At 65.8% G+C, this 24,205-nt stretch overlaps 1 protein-coding gene across 1 annotated transcript in view; it reads left to right on the top strand.

The window, feature by feature from the left end:
* The first annotated feature begins 1,536 nt into the window (after window positions 1-1,536).
* ADAMTS13 (ADAM metallopeptidase with thrombospondin type 1 motif 13) overlaps window positions 1,537-24,205 on the top strand; it is a 28,334-nt gene continuing 5,665 nt past the window's right edge. The window contains exons 1-22 of the mRNA XM_028529892.2: window positions 1,537-1,635; window positions 1,925-1,991; window positions 3,227-3,360; window positions 5,439-5,522; window positions 5,714-5,838; window positions 5,942-6,088; window positions 10,407-10,547; window positions 10,883-11,045; window positions 11,879-11,983; window positions 12,246-12,397; window positions 12,497-12,560; window positions 13,621-13,747; window positions 13,856-14,004; window positions 14,332-14,452; window positions 15,140-15,220; window positions 16,152-16,333; window positions 16,629-16,764; window positions 16,845-16,974; window positions 18,427-18,610; window positions 19,235-19,355; window positions 22,279-22,408; window positions 23,216-23,392. Of these exons, the coding sequence (XP_028385693.1) occupies window positions 1,537-1,635; window positions 1,925-1,991; window positions 3,227-3,360; window positions 5,439-5,522; window positions 5,714-5,838; window positions 5,942-6,088; window positions 10,407-10,547; window positions 10,883-11,045; window positions 11,879-11,983; window positions 12,246-12,397; window positions 12,497-12,560; window positions 13,621-13,747; window positions 13,856-14,004; window positions 14,332-14,452; window positions 15,140-15,220; window positions 16,152-16,333; window positions 16,629-16,764; window positions 16,845-16,974; window positions 18,427-18,610; window positions 19,235-19,355; window positions 22,279-22,408; window positions 23,216-23,392 (2,819 nt within the window). The remainder of the gene's footprint in view (window positions 1,636-1,924; window positions 1,992-3,226; window positions 3,361-5,438; window positions 5,523-5,713; window positions 5,839-5,941; window positions 6,089-10,406; window positions 10,548-10,882; window positions 11,046-11,878; window positions 11,984-12,245; window positions 12,398-12,496; window positions 12,561-13,620; window positions 13,748-13,855; window positions 14,005-14,331; window positions 14,453-15,139; window positions 15,221-16,151; window positions 16,334-16,628; window positions 16,765-16,844; window positions 16,975-18,426; window positions 18,611-19,234; window positions 19,356-22,278; window positions 22,409-23,215; window positions 23,393-24,205) is intronic.

Here is a 24,205-nt window from a genome sequence, read left to right as displayed (position 1 = left end):
GGCTCCGTCCACCCGCCTGACGCTGCCTCCCGAGGCTCTGCGTGTGTGCAGGGCCATCTGCGAAGTGCAAATGGTAACTCCGCGAGGCGCTTCGGGATAACGGCGCCGCCGCGAAGATGATGATAGGGGGTGCAGCTAGGTGGACAGGGGGCAGGTGCCCGGACAGATGCAGGACACCCAGCGAGGTCGGAGTTTCGGATAAAGGACCATTTTTAGGATGAATACCTCCCACACAACGGTTGCAGCATTTGAAATTAAAATTTATTTGAGATTCACATTGAACAGGCTGTCTTGAATTTTATTTTCTAAACGTGGCAAGCCTTCCCGGGAGGGCCGCTTAGAGGGGGGCGTGAGGGAAGGCTGCTTTGGGGAGCCGACACTTGAGCGTGGAGCCCAGGGGTTGAGAAACCCGCAGAGCCCTGCCTGGCAAAGCCGGCTGAGCTGACGGGAAGGGCTGGCGCTGTGGGCAGAGGGGGCTTCCCGAGCCTCGGGGGCTGTGGGAAGGAGTTTGGACCCGGGATCCTAAGGGCGAAGGGGTGAGGGGCTGCTTGTGGCGGGAGCGATGCAGTCCGATGGGAGCCACAGGAAGGTCCCTGCCGCAGGGCGTGAGGAACGGGGAGGGGGTGGGGGTCAGGGATGCAGAGACCAGGTGGGACCGACTGCAGACGCCCGCCCAGGCCCCCGGTGGTGCGGCCGGGCTTCAGGCCGCGGGTCAGCGTGGGTCACGGGGAGAGGGCGTGAGGAGACAGCACCCAGGGTGGAAGTCCTGAGAGAGATAAGGGGGGCGCAGCACAGGCGGGGGGAGGGCCCAGAACGCAGGGACGGGCGTCCCCCCTGATCACCGAGGGTGGGGAAGGGGCAGGGGATGGCGGCAGGCGGAAGGTTATCGACTGAGACCCCTTTTCACCGCCCCTTGGGTTGGGGGCTGTGTCCTGGGGGTGTGAGGGAGTGTGACCTAGTGCTGTGGAGAGCGTGACCAAGAGCCTTCCAGGCGGTGGCGTGGCCTGCCAGTGCTGGGTGCTGCAGCACCCCACCGGCCTGGCTCCGGGACCGGTCGTGAGCAGGCACAGAGCGAGTGACAGCTGAGCTGGTGGGGAGGGCATGAGGCGGGGGCTGTTCCCCAGGGGCAGGTCCCCTGGGGGTGGGGCTGGAGTCTGCCCTGGGTGAGGAAGGGGCCCAGGAGAGGACAGCGGAAGGTCCCGGAAGGCAGGGGTGTCCAGAGAGGAGGGCGGCTTGTGGGAGGCCAAACGGGGGGGGTGAGAGTCGCCTGGCCGCTGTCACCAGGTCAACCCCCAGGCCGGAGCTCCCTCCCCGCCCTCCTCAGGACCGGGTGCCTGTTGCCCCCTCCCACCCCTGCCGCCCCGGGGGAGGGTGGGGAGGACCCAGCAGGAGGAGCCTGGGCGGCTGCTCACCCCTCTGGCCCCGGCCCCGGGAGGAAGCTCCCAAGAGTAAACACAGCCGGAGGGCCCGCCTGCCCAGCAGGGTCCATCACATTCCTCGCTGACCGCTGACCGAGGCCAGCTGGCTGTGGTCAGGATGCGGGAGCCTCGCCCCCGCCCCCGGGGGACCTGCGTGCGGGCAGCGCTCACCGCTGCGCTCCTCCTGGGCTGCTGGGGGCTCCCCGCCGTCCCGCAGGTGGGTGCATGGCAGAGCCCGGGGGGCTGGGCTTCCTGGGCCTGGGAAGCGGCCCCCTGGGGAGAGAGGAGGCTGCCTCGGGGTGTCCTGTAGGCTCCCGGGTCCCCGCCGGGCGGGGGATGAGGTGTGCTCGCCAAGGAGGGTGCTGGCGTCTCAGGGGGTCCGCTCGGCCGCCCCGTCCTCACGGCACCCCTCTCCTCGGCCCCCCACCCCTCTGCTGCCTTGCCTTGTGCCCCTCCCCCCTCCCCGGCGTGCCCCCGCGCTCCTTACCCCCCCCTCTCTCCTGCAGGGGCTCCTTCAGGCTCCGGAGCCCGAGGAGGTGACTCCGCACCTGCGCCCTGACGCCCCCACGGAAGGTGCTTGTCCTCACGTGTCCCCGGCCAGGGCAGCCCCTCAGAGCCTGGGGGTGTCTCGCCATTGGGCCCAGGTCTGGGGTCTTTGGTGGCTCTGCTGGGAGGGGTCAGGGCCATGGCCATGGCCCCGGGAGTGGACTTCCTGCCGAGTCGATAAGAGCTGGCTGGGTGTTCTGCACGGAGCTGGGCCTGCCCGTGGGGTCTGCTCTGTGTCCCCAGAGCACGTCGCCCGGGCCTGCGCTGAGCGGACTCCTGTTGGCTCCCGGCCACGGGTGTTAACAACATCCCCGGGGAGAACTGCCCGGCGCCCGGTCCAGCCGCAGCCGCGGCCCCGCCCCCGTCCCCCGGGCGCTGGTCTGCGGGCCTCTCCAGGGCGCCGGCTTCCTCCCGAGTGGGGCCTCTGGCGCCTCTGATCAAAACGCTGGTGGGGGCCTGGGGTCCCCCTTGTAACCGGCTTCTCTGAGTCGGGGTGAGAGGAACGCTGACCAAGGCCTGGGGCTGCGGGGGGAGGGGGAGGAGGGGCCCTTGCTGGGGAGGGGTCCCACGGTTTCTGGGGGAACCGGGGCTCTCCTTGCCATGTTGGGGTGACCAGTTCTCCAGCGTGTGCTCAGTGTGGTGTTTGGGGGCGACCAGGACATAAAAGCCACACAGTAGCCCCCCCACCCCAACCCCGCATTGCCCCCCACACCCTGAGACATCCGGTCACTAGTGGGACGGGGCCCGTGAGGCGCCTGGAGAGGCCGTACCCCCCGGGTGCAGCCGCTTCTGTCCTGTTAGCTGGCCAGCACCCTCAGGTCTAACGGGCACGACGCCCAGTGACACGACAGAGCGTGGGTGTCCCAACCCTCTGAGTGCGTTTGCCCCCGAGGGGTCAGGAGGCCCTGGGTGTCCTGAGTCTGTTTTCGGGGGTCTGGGGGCGCTGAGAGACCAGCTCCCGGGAGGCCGGGGGCGAGGAGGACAGGCAGGCCACTGTCACCGCACCCCCAGGAGGCAGGTGCCCTCCTGTCCCCCACCTTGACCACGAGAAAGCCGGGGCTCGGGCCTACCCACGCCCTAAGTGCCAAGCGACCAAGACAGGACTCCACCGCTGTGTCTGCCAGCTCAGGAGCCCAGGGGGACAGCGTGGCCTGGCCCTGTGGACCGTGAGGGCCACCCGGGGGGCTGACCCGGCGGCTAAAGCTCAGTGTGCCTGCTTTCTAGAAGCTTTGGTCTCACCCTGCCTCTCCCTCCCCGGCCAGGCCCGCCTTCCTCTCCCCCCCAGAGCCACCCCCCACCCGTCCTGCACCTGGGGCTGCTGGTGGCCGTGGGCCCTGACGTCTACCAGGCTCACCGGGAGGACACAGAGCGGTACGTGCTCACCAGCCTCCACGTGGTGAGTGCCCCGCAGGGCGGCGCTGACCGTGGGGCGTGGGGCTCCTCGAGAATTTCCACCAGCAGCCCCTGCTCCGTCCTCTGGAGCCCCCGCCCACAGGGTGTGTCCTGAGGGCGGGGCGTGGGGCTCAGCTCCTGGTGTGCACTCGCTGAGTGGAACCCACTGTGCATCCCGTGCTGGGTCACACTCGGAGCCCAGGGCTGTGGGTGGGGAGAGGGGTCCACTCTTTCCTTCCCCCTGCCCCTCTCGCCAGGGGTGGAGGTGGGGGAGGTCCCCCCTCCGCTCCCCAGTGCACCCGGCGGCCCCTTGCTACTTGGGTCCCTTGGCGGGGGGTGGGGGGTGGGGGACCCTCACGTGTGGCTTCTGCCCCAGACCCAGGGGCACCTCGGTCACTGCAGCCTGCTGAGCGGCAGGGCTGACCCCACCCGCCCCCCCAGCTCTGCCGGCCTCCCCACACCTGGCCCCCCAAGGACAGGTGGGGCAGCAGGCAGGCAGCAGAGAGACAGGCGTGTGGACAGCCTGAGGGTCCCATCCTGTCTCGGGGACTCTCCATACTCCGGGCCTGGCAGCGGGAGAAGTCACACGTGAAATGTCCACAGACGGGGCCACGCTCCGGGCTGTGGGAAGCTCGCCCACCATCTGGAGGCCACTGCCGTCACCAAGCACGGCACGGTGCAGCAGGACCCAGCCTGAGAAACCCACGCCACTATACACTCCCGAATAAAAGCAGTCGGGCCAGAGGGGTTGTAGGAGCATTTAGGGCATTAATCTCAGCTGCTGACGGACAGCTCCAGGCCCTGCCCCCATCCCCTGGGCGGCTACAGAGAGGGGAGGGGCGTGAGGAGGGGCTGGCTGGTGCTGCTTCCCTCGTAAGTGGGCCCCTGCATGTGGGGTACGTGGCACCACTTGGTCCCCAGCCTCAGGATGCCCACGAGTCTCGGAGCCCCTCCCTGTCCCTAGGTCTTGGGGCCACACCCATGTGGCAGCCCCTGGCAGGCTCCCTTCATGGTCAGGTTCACGGTCAGGATCCGCCTGCTCAGGTTTCCGCGGCAGCCCCGGGGGTGACAGACATTCCCTCCGAGTCACTCTGAGGCTGCTGCTTTCAAGCTTTGGGGGTCTCCCCACTTGGGACATGCTGCAGTGTGGTCACCATGCCCGTGCTCCCTTGGGTCCCTCGCCTTGTGTTCCGAGGACGGAGGACAGCTAGGTGCCCGGCGGGCTCCCGCCAGATGGTGGGGTCGTGGTGGTGGCCGCTCTCCGTGTGGCCCCTACCTGGTGCCCACAGCATTGCGCCTGAGTCTGCCCCAGACCTCGGAGACTGCATCTGTAATCCACAGAGGCCCCGAGGTCCAGGGACAGGGCCCTCGGGCACCGGTCCCCTGCGGTCAGCAGTCACTGCGCCTCTCTCTGGGGTGCCGTGCCTTATGCAGAGGACAAGCTGATGCCGACCACCATCAGCTTCTTTAAAAAAAAAAAAGATTTTATGTATTTATTTTTAGAGAGGGAAGGGAGAGAGAAAGAGAGAGAGAGAGAGAAACATCAATGTGTGGTTGCTGGGCGCCGTGGCCTGCCACCCAGGCATGTGCCCTGACTGGGAATCGAACCTACGATGCTTTGGTTCCCAGCCCGTGCTCAATCCACTGAGCTACGCCCGCCAGGGCCACCATCAGCTTCTTGACAGACGTGTGCAGAGGGCCGGCGGGGGGGGGGGGGGGGGCCAGGAAAGGGCTGAGGGGGGCGGGCATCAGGCCACCTCACTGCTGGGCAGGTGAAGCCAGCAAAGGCGGAGACAAAGGTGTTTCAGGAAGACGGACGGCGAGGAGCCAGGACTGGGTGAACGGCTACGAGAGAAGCAGTGTTTGAATGGAATGTTCTAGACGGAGGACCGTCATCCTGTGCTGTGGTTTCGGGGTTTCTTCTCTCTGCGTGGCTGCTCTGACCGCCTCCCAGCCTAAGGACCAGTGCGCTCTGGGGGGCCCCCACCCCGGCCACACTGAGGGAGACCCCAGAAGTCAGCAGCTGAGGGGGGCTGGCGGCCCCGCCCAGCTCACCCCTCCCACCTGCCCTCCCTCCCCCAGGGTTCGGAGCTGCTGCGGGACCCGTCCCTGGGGGCGCAGTTCCGGGTGCACCTGGTGCGGATGGTCACCCTGACGCAACCCGAGGTGGGTGCCGCGCGGGAGCCCGGGGTCGGTGCGATCCCGCTCTGCCTGTCCCCCTCGCGTCCTCCTGCGGCGGCCCAGGGTGGCGGCGGGGCCTCCGGCCGGCCGGCGGGCGGGCGCTGGGTCTCCTCGCCGGTCCCGCGGGGGGGCGGGGGGGGGGTCCCGCAAACGAGGGCTCCGTCTCGGGTCCTCAGGGCGCCCCGAACATCACGGCCAACATCAGCTCCTCGCTGCGGAGCGTCTGTGAGTGGGGCCGGGCCGTCAACCCCCAGAACGACTCGGACCCCGCGCACGCCGACCTGGTCCTCTACATCACCAGGTAGCCCCGCCCCCTCGGCCTTCCCGGCCTCCGCACCCCGGGCCCCGCGCCAGGCCGGCCGGCCGGCCGGCGGCGCCTCAAGGGTCTCTTCTGTCTCCCCAAGGTTTGACCTGGAGCTGCCTGACGGTAACCGGCAGGTTCGGGGGGTCACCCAGCTGGGGGGCGTCTGCTCCTCCTCGTGGGGCTGCCTCATCGCGGAGGACACTGGCTTCGACCTGGGGGTCACCATTGCCCACGAGATCGGGCACAGGTAGGTGGCCCCACGAGCTGTCGCCCCGCCCAGGCCAGGGAGCCGACCGGGGCCCCCGGGGGGCAGGGGAGGTTGAGGCTGGCAGTGGGCCCTGGCGCCGGAAGGAGCCCGAGCCCTTAACCCCAGCCAACCAGGGGTGTGTGTGGGGAGGGGGGCCGGGGCAAGGGCTGGGACTCTGACACTTCGTGATTCCTGCGTAATTAAAGGACACTTAGACAAGAAACGAGCAAAGGTAGCCATCAGAAAATAAGATTTGGTCCTGGATGGCGTAGCTCCGTGGATTGAGCTCGGGCTGTGAGCCAAAGGGTTGCAGGTTCGATTCCCAGTCAGGGCACAGGCCTGGGTTGCAGGCCAGGTTCCCAGTAGGGGGTGTGCGAGAGGCAACCACACATGGATGATTCTCTCCCTCTCTCCCTCCCTTCCCCTCTCTCTAAAAATAAACAAAAAAGAAAATAAGGTTTGTAAGACACTCAGGTGAAGAAAAATTGAGCTGTACAAATTACCCCCAGTCCCGCTGCTTAGAGGTAACATCTGCTCACACGTTATGCGTAGCTGTAGTGTTCTGCACGCAAACACAGGTCTGTATTTGCAGAATTGGGGTCATGCTGTGTTTCGGTTGTCACCTGCCTTTCTAGTGCAACCGTACATTTCTCCCGAACGTTTCCCCAAGTCTTTCAAAAAATCGTTTTTTGTATGTACCCTAATTTCTTTAACTAATTCTCTGTTGGGGTATTTGTGCTACTTCCAATTTTTTCCAGTTATGAACAATTATGCATTTTTGTCTCACACTTTTATTGATTTTATTTTCCATTTATTTTTCTATGTATTTTATTTACTTTTAATTTATATTTTTTGACTATGCTGTTACAGGTGCCCTGATGTTCCCCCCTCTGCCCCCCCACCCAGCACCCCCACTCCCTCAGGCCGTCGCCCCACCCTCGTCCGTGTCCGTGGGTCACACGTGCACGTTCTGTGGCTGCTCCAGTCCCTGTGCTGGACTTTGTGTCCCCAGGGCTGTTCTGTGACACCTGCTCGTGCTTCTCAGTCCCCTCACTTCTCTCCCCACCCCCACCCCCTCCCCTCTGGTATCCCTCTAAACGCTCTCCGTGGCCACGATTCTGCCTCTGTTCTTGCTTGCTCAGTTTGGTTTTACATTCAATTGTTGATAGATTTGTGGCTTTGCCATTTTATTGTTCCTACTTTTGATCTTTTCTTAAATAAGTTCCTCTAACATTTCACGTAATAATGATTTGGTGGTGATGAATTCCTTTAGATTTTTCTTGTCTGGGAAGCTCTTTGTCTGCCCTTTGATTCCAAATGACAGCTGTGCTGGGGAGAGCAATCTCGCTGTAGGTCCCTGCTCTTCGTGACTTTGAACCCTTGTTACCAGTCCCTTCCAGCCTGCAAGTTTCTTCTGAGAAGTCAGCTGACAGTCTTACGGGAACTCCCCTGTGGGCAACTAACTGCTTTCTCTTGCTGCTCTTAGGGTTCTCTCTTTTCTTTACCCTCCGGCACTTTAACTCTGACGTGTCTTGGAGGGGCCTCTTCACATCCACCTTGTCTGGGACTCTCTGTGCTTCCTGGACTTGCATGTCTGTTTCCTTCACCAAATGAGGGAAGTTTTCTTTCATTATTTTTTCAGATAGATTTCCAGTTTCTTGCTCTTTCTCTTCTCCTTCTGGTGCCCTATGTAGCGAGTTTTGGAACACTTAAAGTTGTCCCACAGACTGTTTATACTACTGTCATTTTTTTTGGATTCTTTTTTCTTGTTCTGATGGGTTGTTTTTTGTTCCTTCTGTTCCAAATCATTGATTTGAGTCTCAGTTTCATCCACTCTGCTGCTGTTTCCCTGTAAATTGTTCTTTATTTCAGTTAGTGCGTCCCTCATTGCTGACCGGGTCTTTTTCATGCTGCTGAGGTCCTCACTGAGTTCCTGGAGCATGCTGATCACCAGTGTTTTGAGCTCTGCATCTGATAGGTTGTTTATCTCCTTTTTGTTTAGTTCTTTTTCTGGAGATTTGGTCTGTTCTTTCACTTGGGCCGTGTTTCTTTGTCTCCTTGTTTTGGCAGCCTCCCTGTGTTTGTTTCTGTGTATTAGGTAGAGCTGCTGTGACTCCCTGTCTTGGTGGTGTGGTCTGATGTAGTAGGTGTCCTGTGGGGTCCAGGCTACCACCTCCCCCATCACCCAAGCTGGGTACCTGAGGTCTGCCCTTCATGTGGGCTGAGCACACCCTCCTGCATTGAGCCTTGGTTGCTGTTGGCAGGTCAGTGGGAGGGATGTACCCAGGCCAGTCAGCTGCAAGGACTGGCTGTGACCACTGACCACCAACCTCCGCCCTCCGGGGAGGACCAGCTGTGCAGGGGCAGGTGGGGGTGCTCTGATGTGGTCTGTAGCTGTCCACTGGGTGCGCTGGCCCTGGGGTTTCCTGAGTGGCACAGGCCAAGCTCAGCCCCCACCTGTGCTTTTCCTGGGGCCCCCTGCCTGAGCTGCAGAGCAACCTGAGATGCCTGCTCCTTGTGCTGGGCTTGGAGATTCCCAGGTGAAGCCAAGCTGTAAACCTAGGCTGGCTGCTGCCATGCTGGGCCTGGGGCTCAGTGAGGCTGTCTGTGCTGGTTTGGGAGGATTTAGGAAGTTGTGCATCAGGAGCCAGGACCATCCATTCATACGGAAAAGCAGCTTGGGTGGGCCTGTGAGTTGGGTGGGGCCAGTCTCTGGGGATCTCCAAGGCGGGTCACACAGTGTTAGCCAGGTTGATGGAGTCTCGGATGTGGCACCTGCCTGCCAGCTCTGTGGCTGTGAGGGGGAGGGGTCAGAAAAGGGACAATGGCCTCTGCTCACCTTGATGCCACACACTTCAGCCCCCCCTCCACCCCACACGCCACGGGCGCCCCTCAAACTGCCACCCTGGTGCTGGAGTGCAGGGAGGAGTGAGTCTGAGTAGGCGAGTCCGTGTGTGGGTTCTTGAACAGGAACCGTTTAGGGCTCCAGAAGTTTCTTCCACCGACTCAATCCCCGCTGGCTTTGCAGCTGGAAGTTGTGGGGACTTCTCTTCTTGGCCTTGGAACCCTGGGCTGGGGGGCCTGGTGTGGGGCTGGGACTCCCCACTCCCGAGACGCCCCTCCGGAATGTTTATCCACCACACATGGGTGTGGGACCAGCCCGTTCCCTGTCTGCGCCCCTCCTACTGGTCTGGGTGGACGTGGTTTCTCTAACTCCGTGGCTGCCAGTCTATCATTCAGCTCGATCTCTGACGGTTCTGTGGCTGTTCTGCATTTTAGCTGTGATTCTGATGTGGCTGAGGGAGGGGTTGGGCCGTGTCTGTGCCGCCATCTTGGCTGGAAGTCCACATCATGCATCGTCTCGGCAAATACTCAATGCTATCTATTGTCAGTTCCTTTCTTTTTGATTTTCAGTTGTTTTTATGATTTTCTTTATTTTTAGAAAGAGGTGAAGGGGAAGGGAGGGAGAAAGAGAGAGATATCAATGTTGCCTCTCACGTGGCCCCCACTGGGGACCCGGCCTGCAGCCCAGGCCTGTGCCCCGACTGGGAATCGAACTGGCGACCCTTTGGCTCACAGGCCAGCACTCAGTCCACGGAGCCACAGCAGCGGGCCTGACGGTCAGTCTTTCAGTTAGGAAACAACACCCCCGTGCGTAAGACGCAAACAGTGGGGAGACCCCGCAGGGACACATGGTCTCTGTTCTCGGCCTTCCTGGCCCACTGCTGCCCCCTCGGCCCCTCCTAGCGCTTCTGGGGGACTCCTCCCCGCACTGTCCGCCATCTTGGGGCCCTGGCGCCACACGGCGGGGGCTGCCACCCCCACACCGCCCCGGCATCTCCGCTCGCCTCCTCCCTCCCCCCCCACGCCCCAGGACGATTCCTCCGTCTGCGGTGTTTGGAGGGAAACTGGAGTGGGAGGGAAGGTCGGAGGCCCGCACATCTCCTCGGGGGCGTGACACTTTTTTTAAACCCGATACGCAGTCACGAACGCGGCAGCGCGGGTCCCCAGGTCGCGCCCCCAGCCGCAGCCGCAGCCTCCCCAGACTTACAACACCGCGGGTTGGTTTGCCCGCACGTTTCTAACGCCTCCCGGTGCTCATCCACCAGAAAGACGCAGGAGCCGCCCAGCTGGGGCGGGACGCTGCGGCCGGGCGGCCGGGGACTCGCTCTGCCCGCGGGGTTAGCAGGTGGCTGGTGGGGCCAGGCGGAGTCCCAATGCGAGGACGCGCTGAGCCCGGTGGCCCGAGGGCGGCGGGCGAGCAGGCGCGGAGTGGCCGGTGCCGCAGCCGAGCCCAGCGCCGCCCTGCCCTCCGCAGCTTTGGCCTGGAGCACGACGGCGAGCCCGGCAGCGGCTGCGCGCCCAGCGGCCACGTGATGGGCGCCCCCGGCGCCCCGCCTGCCCAAGGGGGCCTCGCGTGGTCCGCCTGCAGCCGCCGGCAGCTGCTGCACCTGCTCAGGTAGCCGCATCCCGCACCCTGCGGGGACCCGGCCCCTCAGCGCCTCCATCCCGCCCCACCCGGTGCCCCGCCCAGCATTTCACCCGGGTCCGTGCCCTCCCTCGGCCGCACCCACCTCTCTGTCCTGTCCCCGCCCCGTCCCACCCCCACGGCCACAGCCCCTTCCCTGGCCCCGCCTCCCCGGCGCCCCTCCCAGGGCTCCAGCTTGTCCCAGCACTGTCTCTGCCGCCACTTGGGGGCGCGGGTGCAGAATTCTCATACCCCCAACCCGAGCCCACCCCTGCACTCCGCCCCACCCGGTTCCCACCTGGGCCTGAGCCGGGCCCGTGTCACAGCGCAGGACGGGCGCGCTGTGTGTTGGACCCGCCGGCGCCACAGTCCGGACCCACAGGGCGCCCCCCACGGGCACACCCCGGTCTCTACTACGGGGCCAACGAGCAGTGCCGCATGGCCTTCGGCCCTTCGGCGGTGGCCTGCACGTTCGCCAGGGAGAACCTGGTGAGTCCCGGCCTCGTGCTGGGGCCCAGCCCTCCCACCCCCTCCCAAGTTCCCTGTGCCCACATCCAGCAGCCGCTCTGCCCAGCCGGAGCCCCTCTGTCCACTGCGGGCACCCGGGGCTGGCTGTCAGTTGCTCCTCAGAATTCTAGATTTTTGAACAAGGCCCCACATTTTCATTCTGACTGAGCCCCGCCGGTCACATGGAGCCAGCCCTGGCAGGGCCCCCGAGGTGTTCAGCCTAAATCGGCAGGTACCAAGGGCTTCTGACCCAGCTGGAGCTAGCTGGAGGGCTTCCTGGAGGAGGTGTCCCCTGCAGCAGAACCCTGCAGCAGGAGCGAGTGGGCAGGTGGAGGGGAGGCGAAGGGGGGCAGGCGCCCCCAGGACAGACTTCCTCCCAGGGCCCACTTGTGCCTCTGCCGGCCCCTCCCCCATACAAAGCGTCCAGAGCTTTATCTTAGTGTTTTTGTAAAACGTATACTTCTATGTGTTATTATAAATATATAAACATTACCAGCTAGCATGTTCTGTGATGTGGAAGTTTGTTTTTCTCCTGCTTGGGGAAGAAGTGAAAACACATTCGTGGGCCCCTGTAAGGCCGGTGGCCCCGGGTCCTGGTCAGAGCGGACGCCCGGGCTTGTTCTCTGGGGAGAGGCTGAGAGATGACCCCGCTCCCGTTCCCGCCACCGGAGTCCGCCCTGCCCGCCCTCCCCGGCCACCTGCCCCCTCTGCAGTGCGGCGTGTCCCTGAGCCCTGCGGCCTGGAGGGACCAAGGAGGCTGGACACCGACCTCACGGGCCGTGGTGGCCCTGTGGTGGCCCCGTCCCCTCTCCCAGGACACGTGCCAGGCCCTGTCATGCCACACAGACCCCCTGGACCACGGCAGCTGCAGCCGCCTGCTCGTCCCTCTCCTGGACTGGACAGAGTGCGGCCCGGAGAAGGTCAGAGTGGGGGGGGGGGGCGTGTGAGCGCGTGTGTGGGCGTGCAGGCGTGCTCACGCGGGCTCGGGCAGGGGGCCTGCAGCCTGGCAGCCCTCACTCCTGGGGCAGGGGACAGGAGGGCCCGTGAGCCGGGGAGGAGGGCCCTGGAGCTTCCTGTGGGCCCCTGGTCACATGCACGGCGGCTGCACCCTCTGGTGCGGGGTGCCCTGCGGGCGCGGGTGCCTTGTGGGACACCCAGCGGCCTGGCCTCTGTGCCCCGCAGTGGTGCTCCAAGGGCCGCTGCCTCGCCCTGGCGGAGCTGCCCCCCGTGGAGGCGGTGCACGGGCACTGGTCAGCGTGGGGCGCCCCCAGCCCTTGCTCCCGCTCCTGCGGAGGAGGCGTGGCCACCAGGAGGCGGCAGTGCAACAACCCCAGGTACGGGTGGCAGGTCGGGGGGGTGAGTGGGGCCCCGCCGTGCTTGGTCGGGCGTCTGTGGGCCACCTCTCACGCCTTGGGTCTCATGGGCGTTTGCAGACCTGCCTTCGGGGGGCTCCCATGCACCGGCGCCGACCTGCAGGCCGAGATGTGCAACACCCAGGTGGGCCTGCTCCCTGGGCCGGGCGGCGGGGTAGGCAGCCCCTGGGCCTGGGGGAGCTGAGGGGCCAGGGCGGCCGTCGTCTGCAGTTCACACCAGAAACTTTGCTCAGGGGGTGCTGCTGGAGTTGGCACGGGACCACAGGGTGTGCACCAGGACCGCCCTACGCCTGAGAGCGGGGACCCTGAGTGTCCCCTCCCTGCCCCAAGGCCATCTGCTGCCGGGGCCCCCAAGTCTCTGCAGTGAGAACCCTCCTTCTGTCTGTCCCCAGCACTGCAACTCAGCATGCCTGGGTCCTCCCAGTTGTAAATGCGGGGTGACCCCGGCCGTTCCGGGTGCGGTCCGGTGGCACGGAGCATGTGTGCAGTGCCGAGCGGCCACCACCTCTGTCCACCGCCCATAGCAGCACCCAGGACCGTTAGCAGCCACTGCCCGCGCCTGCCCCGGGGCCCTGGCCCCGCCAGTCCACCCTCTGTCTCCGTGGACCTGCCCGTCCTGGACGTGTCCTGGACTCGGGGTCACACAGCACGTGGCTGTTTGCGTCGGCTCATTCCCATGCCCTGTGTTTCCGAGGCCCCTCGAGGTCGGTGTGGGGGTGTCGGGGCTTCGTCCCTGTTCGTGGCTGTGTGCTGCCCCGCCGCGTGGATGGGCCGCAGGGCGTCCCTGCGCTCACCTGTGGTGGCCACTGGGGCTCCTTCCGCCCTTCGGCTGCCGTGAAGTCCGTCTGTGAGCCTCCCGGGCACGTGGGCCCCTTCGAGGCCCGTCTCCGATTCTTTGGGGTAGCCGTCTGAACACTGAATTGCGGGTCCTGCAGTAAATCTGTGTCTGGCTCTTTGAGGGACCTCCAAACCTCTCCTACCCGGCACAGCACACCCCTGGGGCCTTCCCACCGGCCCTGGGCGGGGGTCTGCTTCCTCCACATGCCGGGCGGCACCTCCTGTCCGTGGTACTGACCTCGGCCCTCAAGGATTCTTTTCCACTAAGACCTGCCCTTGGTGAGGCCACCCCCCGGGTCCCCTGCCTGCACCCCCACCCAGGCCCCCCTCTGTGCCTCTCCGGCCAGGCCTGCAAGACCACCCAGCTGGAGTTCATGGCTGAGCAGTGCTCCCGGACGGACCGGGACCCTCTGCACCTGTCCCCAGGCAACGCCTCCTTCTACCGCTGGGGCCCTGCCGTGCGGCACAGCCAAGGTGGGGCCTGGGGCTGCAGAGGGGGCTGCGCCGTGCCCTGCAGGGTCGTCGCCCTGCCTACGCCCTGCCACCCCTGCATCTGGGTCCCTTGTCCCCCCGACTTCCCAGGGGACGCTCTGTGCAGACACATGTGCCGGGCCATTGGCGAGAGCTTCATGGTGAGGCGTGGGGACAGCTTCCTGGACGGGACCCGGTGTGTGCCCAGCGGCCCTCCGGAGGACGGGACCCTGAGCCTCTGTGTGAGGGGCCGCTGCAGGGTAGGCACCGGCCAGCAGAGGGCGCCTTTCCCGTGACTGCGGCCCCAGGCGGGTCCCAGCAAAGCCAAGACGCACAGGGGCCCCCCCTCCCTAGGGTGAGGGGTGTGGGCGCGGGCCCTATGGAGTTCCCACAGGGTGACGCTGGGACGTAGGGCTGCCTGGGGTCAGCGCGCTGTGACCTGGAGCAAGTCACAGCTTCCTGCGTGGGCAGCAGGGGCTCCAAAAGCGGCCCCGTTTGTCATGCGACTGAGCGCTCAGCGGAGCGGGAGTCGTGGGCCCGCCCCCCAGTGACCCGGGCCGGCTCCCCTGCCACTCCCCTTCGCACAGACGTTCGGCTGTGACGGCCGGATGGACTCGCAGCAGGTGCCAGACGTGTGCCAGGTGTGCGGGGGCGACAACAGCACCTGCAGCGCGCAGCGCGGCTCCTTCACGGCCGGAAGGGCCAGAGGTAGGGGCGGCGCCGGAGCCTCCCCCCACCCCCGGAGGCCAGGGCTGCCCGGGGCGCCAGCTGCAGGGGCTGGGGCTGGGGGTGGGGGGATCCCCACGCTGGCTCAGCCCTGGCGCCTCCCAGCGGGCCTCAGCCTCCGCCCGCCACCTTGCTGGCCTCCGCGCGTGGCTCAGGGGTTGGGGGCGCCCTGCCGTGGGGCCTGTGGTGCACCCGTGAAGGCTGCGGGCCTTGGCGGCTGCGATGCAGACGAGATGCAGACGCTGGGCCGCCCGCCAGGGCCATCCGGCCTCTCCTCGCCTGCCCCAGTAGTCCCATCAGGAGGGATGTTGTACCTGGAAAATCTTCGACCTTGATCTCTTGGTAAAAGAGGTCGGGTCAGCTGCAACGTCAGAGCTTGGAGGGTCAGAGGAGGACTTGAGTTGCGCCTCCGTCTGGCAGGCCCCAGGCTGTGCCCAGAACCCAGGGTCTGGCCCCGCCCCACGCCAGAGCCACGCCCCCTCGTCAGAGCCACGCCCCCACGCCGGCCCTCCAGCCTGGCCTTGCTTGGCTCCCTGCTGCCGGAGGAGGGCGCAGCCCCATCGCATTGGAGCTTTCAGTATTGAAGCCCTTTCTGCGCCCCTGGAATCTGCTCCCCAGACGGTGACATGGGTGACTGAGACTGCCCCCCCCTCCTCTGCTTCCCCCCAGAGTACGTCACGTTCCTGACGCTGACCCCCAACCTGACCAGCGTGTACGTCGCCAACCACAGGCCGCTCTTCACGCACCTGGGTGAGCCGGCCAGGGGACGCCCACGCACCGGGTTAGCCCCACTTCGGGGGCCGAGGGCGCGGTCCCCGCGACGCCCTCGCTCCTGACGCCGACTTCAAGTTCGGGGTCCCCCGAGCACCGTCGCGTGGGATGGCTACTAGAAGGGCTCCCAGAGCTGGGGGACGTCACGCTGCTGGTTCCGGCGGGTGATGGGAAGGAAACAATAAAACCAGCTGGGGGAGCCGCCCGGGCAGGGGCCGGGAGGGGTCTGCGTGGCACCGAAGCGTGACACCGTGCGTGGAGTGTCGCCAACCCGGGAGCTCAGCCAGGCAGTGTCCAGTTTCTGCTGGGGCCTGCTTGGCCGATTGGCTGCTCACGTGGCTAATCTCAGTCTGCAGGGTGACAGATGCCCGAAGCCCACCGGGTCACGTGCCTGGTCTTTCAGTGGGGCCAGACCCCTCCCTAAACAGAGACGCTCCTCGCGGCTGCCGAGGACACGGGCCAGCCCTGTCTCTGGGCCAGGCCGTCTCCTTGACCCATCCGTGCGGCCGAGGGGCTTTGTCTCCAGGGGACGCCCGCACCTGACCTTTGAGTCACGGGTGGGGGCGCCAGTCTGGGGCGCTTGAGGCCCAGCACCTGCTGGTGGAGACAGTGTGAGCATGCTTGGGGGGGGCAGGCCCGCGGTGCCCCCCCAGCCCTGGGAGGGGGCAGAGTCGCTGCTGTGAGGGAGCCTTCTGCCAGGCGCTGGCTGCATCTTGCAGGGTGGGCCCGCAGACCACCCGGCCTCGACACCAGGACTGCCCTGCCCGCTCCCGGGGGTGGGGCACCAGCGAGGACAGGGCGGTGTGGCTGTGGGGGCTGGCCCACTCCTTAAACTGGGACCTCCTCCGGAAAGGGTGGGCGCCCCCCTCCCATGCTGACGGCCTCATCCCCCCCCCCCCCCCCCCCCCAGCGGTGAGGGTCCGAGGGCGCTACGTCGTGGCCGGGAACTCAAGCATGTCTCCTAGCACCACGCTCCCCTCGCCCCTGGAGGACAGCCCCGTCGAGTACAAGGTGACCCTCTCGGAGGACCGGCTGCCCCGCCTGGAGGAGATCCGCATCCGAGGGCCCACGCGGGAGCACGTGGAGATCCAGGTGACCGGCGGCGCGTGCACCCGTCCACTCGCCCGCGGACCAGGGTGCCGCCTGCACCTAGCCGGCGCTTTAAGGCTGTCTGTCCCCATCCGCCGGGAGCTGCCGGGGGCTGGGACGGTGTCCAGTTCGCTGTGCTGTCCCCGGAACCTGGTACATGTGGTCACCTCAGCGGTGGCTCCCCGAGCAGAAGCACGTGGGAGTGGAGGAGTGAAAGGTCCCAGGCTGGGGGGGTGGGCGGGGCGCCATCCGCCCAGCAGCCGCCGGCCCCGCCCCGAGCCTGTGTCCATCCGCGCAGGTTTACCGGCGCTACGGCGACCAGTACGGCGACCTCAGCCGCCCGGACGTGTCCTTCACCTACTTCCGGCCTAAGCTGCAGCCGGCCTGGGCGTGGGCCGCCGTGCGGGGGTCCTGCTCGGTGAGCTGCGGGGCAGGTGAGGCCCGGCGCGGGGCGCGCCCGCAGCCTGGTGTGCCCCCTGTGTGGAGGCGGCCTAGCCTCCCTCTCCCTCCCCAGGGCAGCGATGGGTGACCTACGGCTGCCGGGACCAGGCCGGGGGCCAGTGGGTGGAGGCCGCCCTGTGCGGAGGGAGCCTGCGGCCGGCGGCCTGGCCGGAGCCCTGCAGCCCCGGGCCCTGCCCTCCGAGGTGAGTGCTGCGTGCATCGGCTCCATCCGTGTCCCCCGCCTTACCGGTGAGGACGCCGAGACACAGGGGACATGGATGGCAGCGACCCACACCTGATGTGCCTTTCCGCGAGCGCACACGCCCTCTCCGAGCTCAGGGGTCACCGTAGTGGAGGAGACCACCCTGCTGGGAGGGGGAAATCGGGGTCACGACGGAATGCGCCTGGCCACCGCCGCCCTGCGCAGGCGCGCTTGGCAGGGGCGGAGCGTTCAGGACGAGGCTGCCCTACTGTGCGCGGGGCTGGGGCAGCCGCCCGCCTGCCCTGGTTTACAGGCCTCCTCAGACTCGGCTGCAGCTAGGGGACGCCAGGGAGCTGAGGGCTGGGCGGGCCATCCTTACGTTGTGTCCAGGTACCTGAAGGGACAGGGGGCCCCGCCCAGACCAGGGAAGTGAGTCAGCCGGACGGGTGTGCCTGCCTCCTGCCCTGGTCCCTGAGCAGCCTGGGGACCCGGTTGGGGGCCAATGTTCCGTCCCTGCCTCCCGCAGCTGGGCAGCGGGAGACCACTTCGGCCATGCAGGCGCTGGCCCGGAAGCCAGCGGTGGTGGGAACCGGCAGCCCCCAGCGCTGCGCCCCCAGGCGGGCACAGAGTGGGGTGGGCGGTGGGCTCTCCCTGGTGGGGCTGGGGCCTGCACGGAGCCCCGCCCCTGACACGGGGCCCCTTTCCTGAGGCCTCCAGCCAGGCGCCACCACCCCGCCCGGTGACAGGCAGTGTGCGCCCAGAGTACGGAGTGCTGGAGTGCCGGCGTCAGAGCTGCCTGTCGTCCAGGACACCCTGGACCGGTCCCTTCTGTCTCTGTGCGTCCGAGTCCCTCTCAGGGAGAGGCTGCAAGGACCAAGGGGAGCCACGAGTTAACACAGCCGACACCACTTCATCGTCCCCGCCGTCACTTCTGTGGGGCCTCTCGGCCCCTCTGGGTCCGAGCTGACAGTGGCTCGCTGTTCTGATTTGCTGCTGGTTGGGTGGGGGGCCAGGACAAGGGCCCTCCCTCTCGGGCCCCCAGTTCTGTTACCTGTGCCCTGGGCAGGGGTTGGCCTCGGCCACTGGCGGCCCCCACGGGGCTCTGGGCTCCTCTCCCCTCTCCCCTCCCCGCTGAGTGCTGGCCCTGCCCGGAATCCCCCCGACACAGCGGCCCAGGCAGCCTGTGGCTCCCAGGGCGGGCATGCATACGGAACGAGTTCTGGGCGGGGCGCTGGCTGGGCCGTTGGCATCTGGCGCCTGCTTCTGAGCATCTGCTGGGCGTCGGGGGAGCTGCCTGACCACCGAGCTGCAGGGACAGGCCCTGGGCTTGCTCCTTCGTGGGGCCCCTCTCCGGGTTTTGGATGCGGGCAGCAGGCTCCCCCACCCCTGCGGCCGGGCCGCGCTGAGGGCCTGACGGCAGAGGCAGGGTCTGACGGCTGTCCTCCGCCTGCAGGGGGGCGGTGTCAGGCGCGGGCTCGCCCGCCGGTGGAGCGGACCCGGCCGTGCAGAACGAGACGCGTGGGCAGGGGGCAGGGGGCCTGGAGGCAGCGGCGACTGCTGGGCCCTGCTCCCCGGACAAGAAGTCAGCTGCCCCTGAGCCCTGTGCCGGGGTGTCACGTCCTCCGGGCCGGGGCCACGTGAGTGTCCTGGGCAAGGGGGTGGCTGGGGCACCCGAGTCCTTGACCCGCCCAAGAGAATGGGGAGCCCTGGGCCCTGGCCAGAGCAGATGACCCTTCTGCAGGGCTGCTGTCTGCCAGGCCCCACGTCCAAGGACAAATTTGAGCTTAGGACCCCCGGGGAAGTGCCCTCCTGCTGGCAGGCCAGGCTTTGAGGCCCCCACTCTGTGAAATGCCGCTGGGCCCCAGCCACGTAGCAGAGCGCTGCCGGGCTCCTGCCTGGTCCCCCGGGGGCTCCGGGTCGGGTGCTGGTGCTTTCAGACAAAGGCCCAGCCAGCCCTGGCCCCCGGAGGCTGCTGGGGCTGCTGGCCACGTGCGTGGACCAGTCCAGCTCCTGAGCTCCCGCTTACAGCCCCGCCCAGGGACCACGCAGTGCTGCTGCAGGGGCAGAGGGGGGGCCTGCGGGGAGGGCACCCACGGTGGGGGGTGGGGTGGGGTGGAGCCAGTCTCCCTGGAGAGGATCGGTGAGGAGAGGCGGGCCCCAGGGGGCTGGTGGAGTTGTCTCTCCCGAAGAGATAGGGAGGGGTGGGGGTGGAGGGGCCCGGAGCAGGGACACCTAGACCCACGACTTGTTGCCCCCTGCAGCGGGACCCCCAGCCTCCGGGGCAGGAGGCTGCATCCCCACCAGGCGCTGCCGGGCCGGGGGCTCAGGCTGCACACACATGGACGCCGCTGGCGGGGCCCTGCTCCGTGTCCTGCGGGAGAGGTGAGGCCCGCCCGCCCGCCCGCCCGCTCTCGCCTGCCTGCGTCGCGCTCGTCCTGCGAAGCGTGTCGGGGGCTTCCGGACAGTGCCGACCGACCGCACGGGGGCGTGACTCAGCGCACGAGGGGGGAGGGGCCGAGCTCAGGCGGCCGCGGGAGGCGTTGGGCGACTGGCGCACAGACCCGAGGAGATCGGGACGCCGGGCGGCCCTGGCACCCGGAGCGCACCCGTGTCTTCGGGTCCGGAAACGCTGCAAGAGACGGGCCCCAAACCGCGCCCGGGTTTGGGGGCCAGGCCAGACGAGCACAGCGATCCGAGGGGCGGCCGCGCTCCTTCGGGCCGAACCGCTTGCGGGGAAAACCTCGCCGTGTTCAGCATCGGGACCGGATCTCCTTCGAGGAAGCTCCTAAAACCCTGTTCATGAGAAACGCGGTCAGAGGTGTTGGCATAGCAGTTCCTCTCTTCGAGTGTATTCTATTGTTCATCCTACCGCGGGTGTCCTGATGTTCCCCCCCCCCCTCCCCCCAGCACCCCCACTCCTTCAGGCCATCGCCCCGCCCTCGTTCGTGTCCGTGGGTCCCACGTGCACCTTCTGTGGCCGCTCCATGTCCTGTGCTGGACTTTATGTCTCCCCTCTTCGCATCCACCTTGTTTGGGACTCTCTGTGCTTCCTGGACTTGCATGTCTGTTTCCTTCACCAAATGAGGGGAATTTTCTTTCATCATTTTTTCAGATAGATTTCCAGTTTCTTGCTCTTTCTCTCTTCTCCTTCTGATACCCCTATGAGGCGAATGTTGGAATGATTGAACTTGTCCCGGAGGCTGCTGACACTCTCCTCATGTTTCTGGATTCTTTTTTCTTCTTCTTGTTCTTCTGGGTGGTTGTTTTTTGTTCCTTATGCTCCAGATCATTGATTTGATTCTTGGCTTCACTGTCCACTGATGTTTCCCTGTAAACTGTTCTGTATTTCAGTTAGTGCGTCTTTCATTTCTGACCGGGTCTTTTTCATGCTGCTGAGGTCCTCACTGAGTTCCTGGAGCATCCTGATCACCAGTGTTTTGAACTCTGCATCTGATAGGTTGCTTATCTCCAATTTGTTTAGTTCTCTTTCTGGAGATTTGGTCTGTTCTTTCATCTGGGCCATGTTTCTTTGTCTCCTTGTTTGGGCAGCCTCCCTGTGTTTGTCTCTGTGTATTAGGTAGAGCTGCTGTGACTCCGTGTCTTGGTAGTGTTGTCTGATGCAGTGGGTGTCCTGTGGGGTCCAGTGGCACAGCCTCCCTGTCACCCAAGCTGGGTCCTCGAGGTGCACCCTCCATGTGGGCTGAGTACACCCTCCTCCTGCAGTTGAGCCTTGGTTGCTGTTGGCAGGTCAGTGGGAGGGATTGACCCAGGCCAGTCAGCTGCAAGGACTGGCTGTGACCACTGACCACCAACCTCCGCCCTCCGGGGAGGATCAGCTGTGCAGGGGCAGGGTGGTGGTGCTCCGATGTGGTCTGTAGCTGTCCACTGGGTGTGCTGGCCCTGGGGTTTCCTGGGGGGCACAGGCCAAGGTCAGCCCCCACCTATGCTTTTCCTGGGGCCCCCTGCCTGAGCTATAAAACAATCTGAGGTCCCTGCTCCTTGTGCTGGGCTTGGAGATTCCCAGGCGAAGCCAAGCTGTGAGTGTAGTCTGGCTGCTGCCACGCTGGGCCCGGGGCTCACTGAGGCCAGCTGTGCTCATTTGCGAGGATTTAGGAAGTCGTGCATCAGGAGCCAGGACCATCCATTCATACGGAAAAGCAGCTTGGGTGGGCCTGATGTTGAGTGGGGTTGAGTCTCTGGGGGTCTCCAAGGTGAGTCGCACAGTGTTAGCTAGGTTGTTGGAGACTCCCCCAAGGCACTCATCTGCCAGCTCCGTGTGGGGAGGGCCCAGGAAAGGGACAGTGGCCTCTGCTTGCTTCCATGCCAGACACCTCAGTCTCCCCCCACATGCCCCTGGTGCCTTCCTCCCGGTGCTGGAGCTCAGAGGGAGTGAGTCTGAGTAGGCGAGTCCGTGTGTGGGTTCTTGAAGAGGAACTGCTTGGGGCTCCAGCAGCCTCCTCCACCAACTCAATCCCCGCTGGTTTTTGCTGCCAGAAGTTGTGGGGACTTCTCTTCCTGGCCCTGGAACCCAGGGCTGGGGGGGCCTGGTGTGGGGCTGGGACTCCTGGTTCCTGAGACGTCTGTCCTGAATGTCTATCCACCACACGTGGGTGAGGGACCAACCCATTTTGCATCTGTGCCCCTCCTACCCATCTGGATGGATGTGGTTTCTCTAACTCCTTAGTATCAGACTTCCATTTAACTTGGTATTTGACCACTCCGAGTGATGGTGGTTCTATATTTTAGTTGTAATTTTTTTAACATTCATTTGTTTATACTTTTAGGCAGAGGGGAAGGGGAGGAGAAAGAAAGGGAGAGAAACATCAGTGTGTGGTTGCCTCTAGCGTGCCCCATACAGGGCACCCAGCCCTGTGCCCTGACTGGGAGTCGAACAGGTGACCCTTTGGTCCACGGCTGGCGCTCAGTCCACAGAGCCACACCAGCCGGGGCTGTTTCTGTTGTGATGTTGACGTGGTTTGGCTGAGAGGCGAGCGTGTCTGCCTGTGCCACGATCCTGACTGGAAGCAGCCCTGCATGCCTTCAGCGCCTCTCCCCAAACAGCAGCGGCCCCACGGGCTCAGCACCTGCTGCGTGTCTCCCGGGCCCTTCGTTCCTCCCCTTCACACATCTCTGTGCACAGCCCTGCCCGTGAGGCACGAGCGTGTGAACATCCCCGAGGCTCAGTGAGGTCCGGTCCTTTGTCCGAGGCCGCCCGGCCGGTCAGAGGCAGAGGCAGGACTCACGCTGCCCGAGGGAGCTCTTCAGGGCACCGGTGCTCCCGCCTGACCCACCTCTCTCCCCGCAGGCCGGATGGAGCTGCGCTTTGTGTGCGTGGACTCGGCCCTCAGGACCCCTGTCCCGGAGCAGCTGTGTGGCCCGGCGAGCGAGCCGGGGAGCCGGTGGGAGGTCTGCCGGGCTGCCCCGTGCCCGGCGCGGTGAGTGGGGATGCCTGCCGACGGTGTGGGTGGCAGCAGCCTGGGTCCCCCGGGCCTGAGGGTGTCTTATCCTGGGGTGCAGCCTCTGGTGGAGCGCCGGCCTTTCCTCCCGGCAGGTGGGAGGCCTGAGTCTTGGGGCCGTGCCCGGTGACCTGCGACCTGCAGGGTGTGGGGGGGGGGCGGGTACCTCTGGCTTGGCGCTGTGTGAGGCTGGACCTCGGGCGCCCGGCCCCCTCGGGGACTGCAGCCCCGAGCCCTGCCCCGGCAGGTGGGCATCTTCCGAAGGAGACAGGTGGTCAGGCGGTCCTGGGGGGCTTCACAGGCACCAGATGCGGGATGCTAGGGGTGCTCATGGTTGGGGGTTCATTCTGTCATCACCTGCTCTTCGCTGAGCACCCCCTAATGCTGGTGCCGTCCGAGGCGGGGGGTGACAGCCGTGAACCGGTCAGACAGGCGCCCCGGCCCCTGCGGCAGACGCTGGGGCACAGGGAAATGGCCGACCGGTAACGCAGATGGGAGGCACCTGGTGCAGCGTGGCAAGGGGCTTCCCAGCGGAAACAGACGTCTCAGCGGGACCCCGGGGTGCCCCACCCGCCCCCACTGCCCTTTGGGCACGTCCATTTCCTGCCCCCATCTTCCCCTTCTGTGCGGGGGGTTCTTCTGTGCACGTTCTGTCCCTGCAAAGCCCCTCGGGGGCGATGCAAGGGTGGCCCCCTGAGAGAGAGCCCCTCTGGGCCCTTCCTGGTGTGGGGACATGGGGGCGCCCTGGCTTCCCCGGGCCCTGCCCTGACCCCCTGGTCGCCGCAGGTGGCGGTACAAGCTGGCGGCCTGCAGCGTGAGCTGTGGCGGGGGGCTCGTGCGGAGGATCCTGTACTGCGCCCGGGCCCACGGGGAGGACGAGGAGATCCTGCCGGACACCCAGTGCCAGGGGCTGCCTCAGCCCGAGCGGCAGGAGGCCTGCCACCCGGAGCCCTGCCCGCCCAGGTCAGCAGCCCTGGGACGGCTGGCCGGTGGCCTGAGCTCCCGGTGTGTGCAGACGCCAAGCCGGTGCCACGGAGACGGAAGGACAGCCCATGGCACGGGAGACCGCTCTGAGGACACGAGACCACCTGGCAGGCTGTGCTGAGTGCGGGGGGGGGGGGGGGGGAGTGGATGCCACCCAGCAAAGCACAGGCTGTGCCTGGGTCCCACGGCGGGGGGCGGGGGCGCGCGGTGCTGGAAGGAGGCAGCAGTGGGCGGGGCCTGTGGGCGGGCCCAGCGGGGCCCCAGCATGAGCCACGCCCCCTACACGGGACAGGATGGCGCGAAGCCCGTGGGGCGCAGGGACCAGGCTGGGGCCCCGCGGAGAGAGGGGACGCTCGCCGCCTTGTTCACAGTTCTTCCGGGTTTTCCTCGCGGTGGTTCTGCGTTTTTTAACAGTGGGGCGCTTTTCTGTCTCGTCCGCGAACGCCCGGCAAAGACGCTAACACACCTGGGTGCGCCGCCACAGGTCTCACGGCTGTCACCCCAGCGCCCAGTGCCCCTGCCCGGGTTCTTGTTTTTGGAGAAGCGCGGCCGACAGATAAGACCGAGTCTGAGTGTTCACCCCCGAACCTGCCTGCTGTTCATTTGGGGCGCGTCGCAAAGTCGGGAGCAAACTCCTTTTTTCCAAATCGCGACCAGCAGCGTTCGTTGGCCCCTCCCTGGTGGCTCTGCTGTGAGCCCCTGGGTTCTGCGCGCGCGGGCCCATGCAGGGGCTTTCTGGAACGTTCCGCCGGCTCCGCCTCCCTGACCCCCCTCCCCAGGTGGAGTTGTCTC

The sequence above is a fragment of the Phyllostomus discolor genome, chromosome 3 (assembly GCF_004126475.2).
Source record: "Phyllostomus discolor isolate MPI-MPIP mPhyDis1 chromosome 3, mPhyDis1.pri.v3, whole genome shotgun sequence".
NCBI lineage: Eukaryota > Metazoa > Chordata > Mammalia > Chiroptera > Phyllostomidae > Phyllostomus > Phyllostomus discolor.
This window is presented reverse-complemented; position numbering and strand designations above follow the sequence as displayed.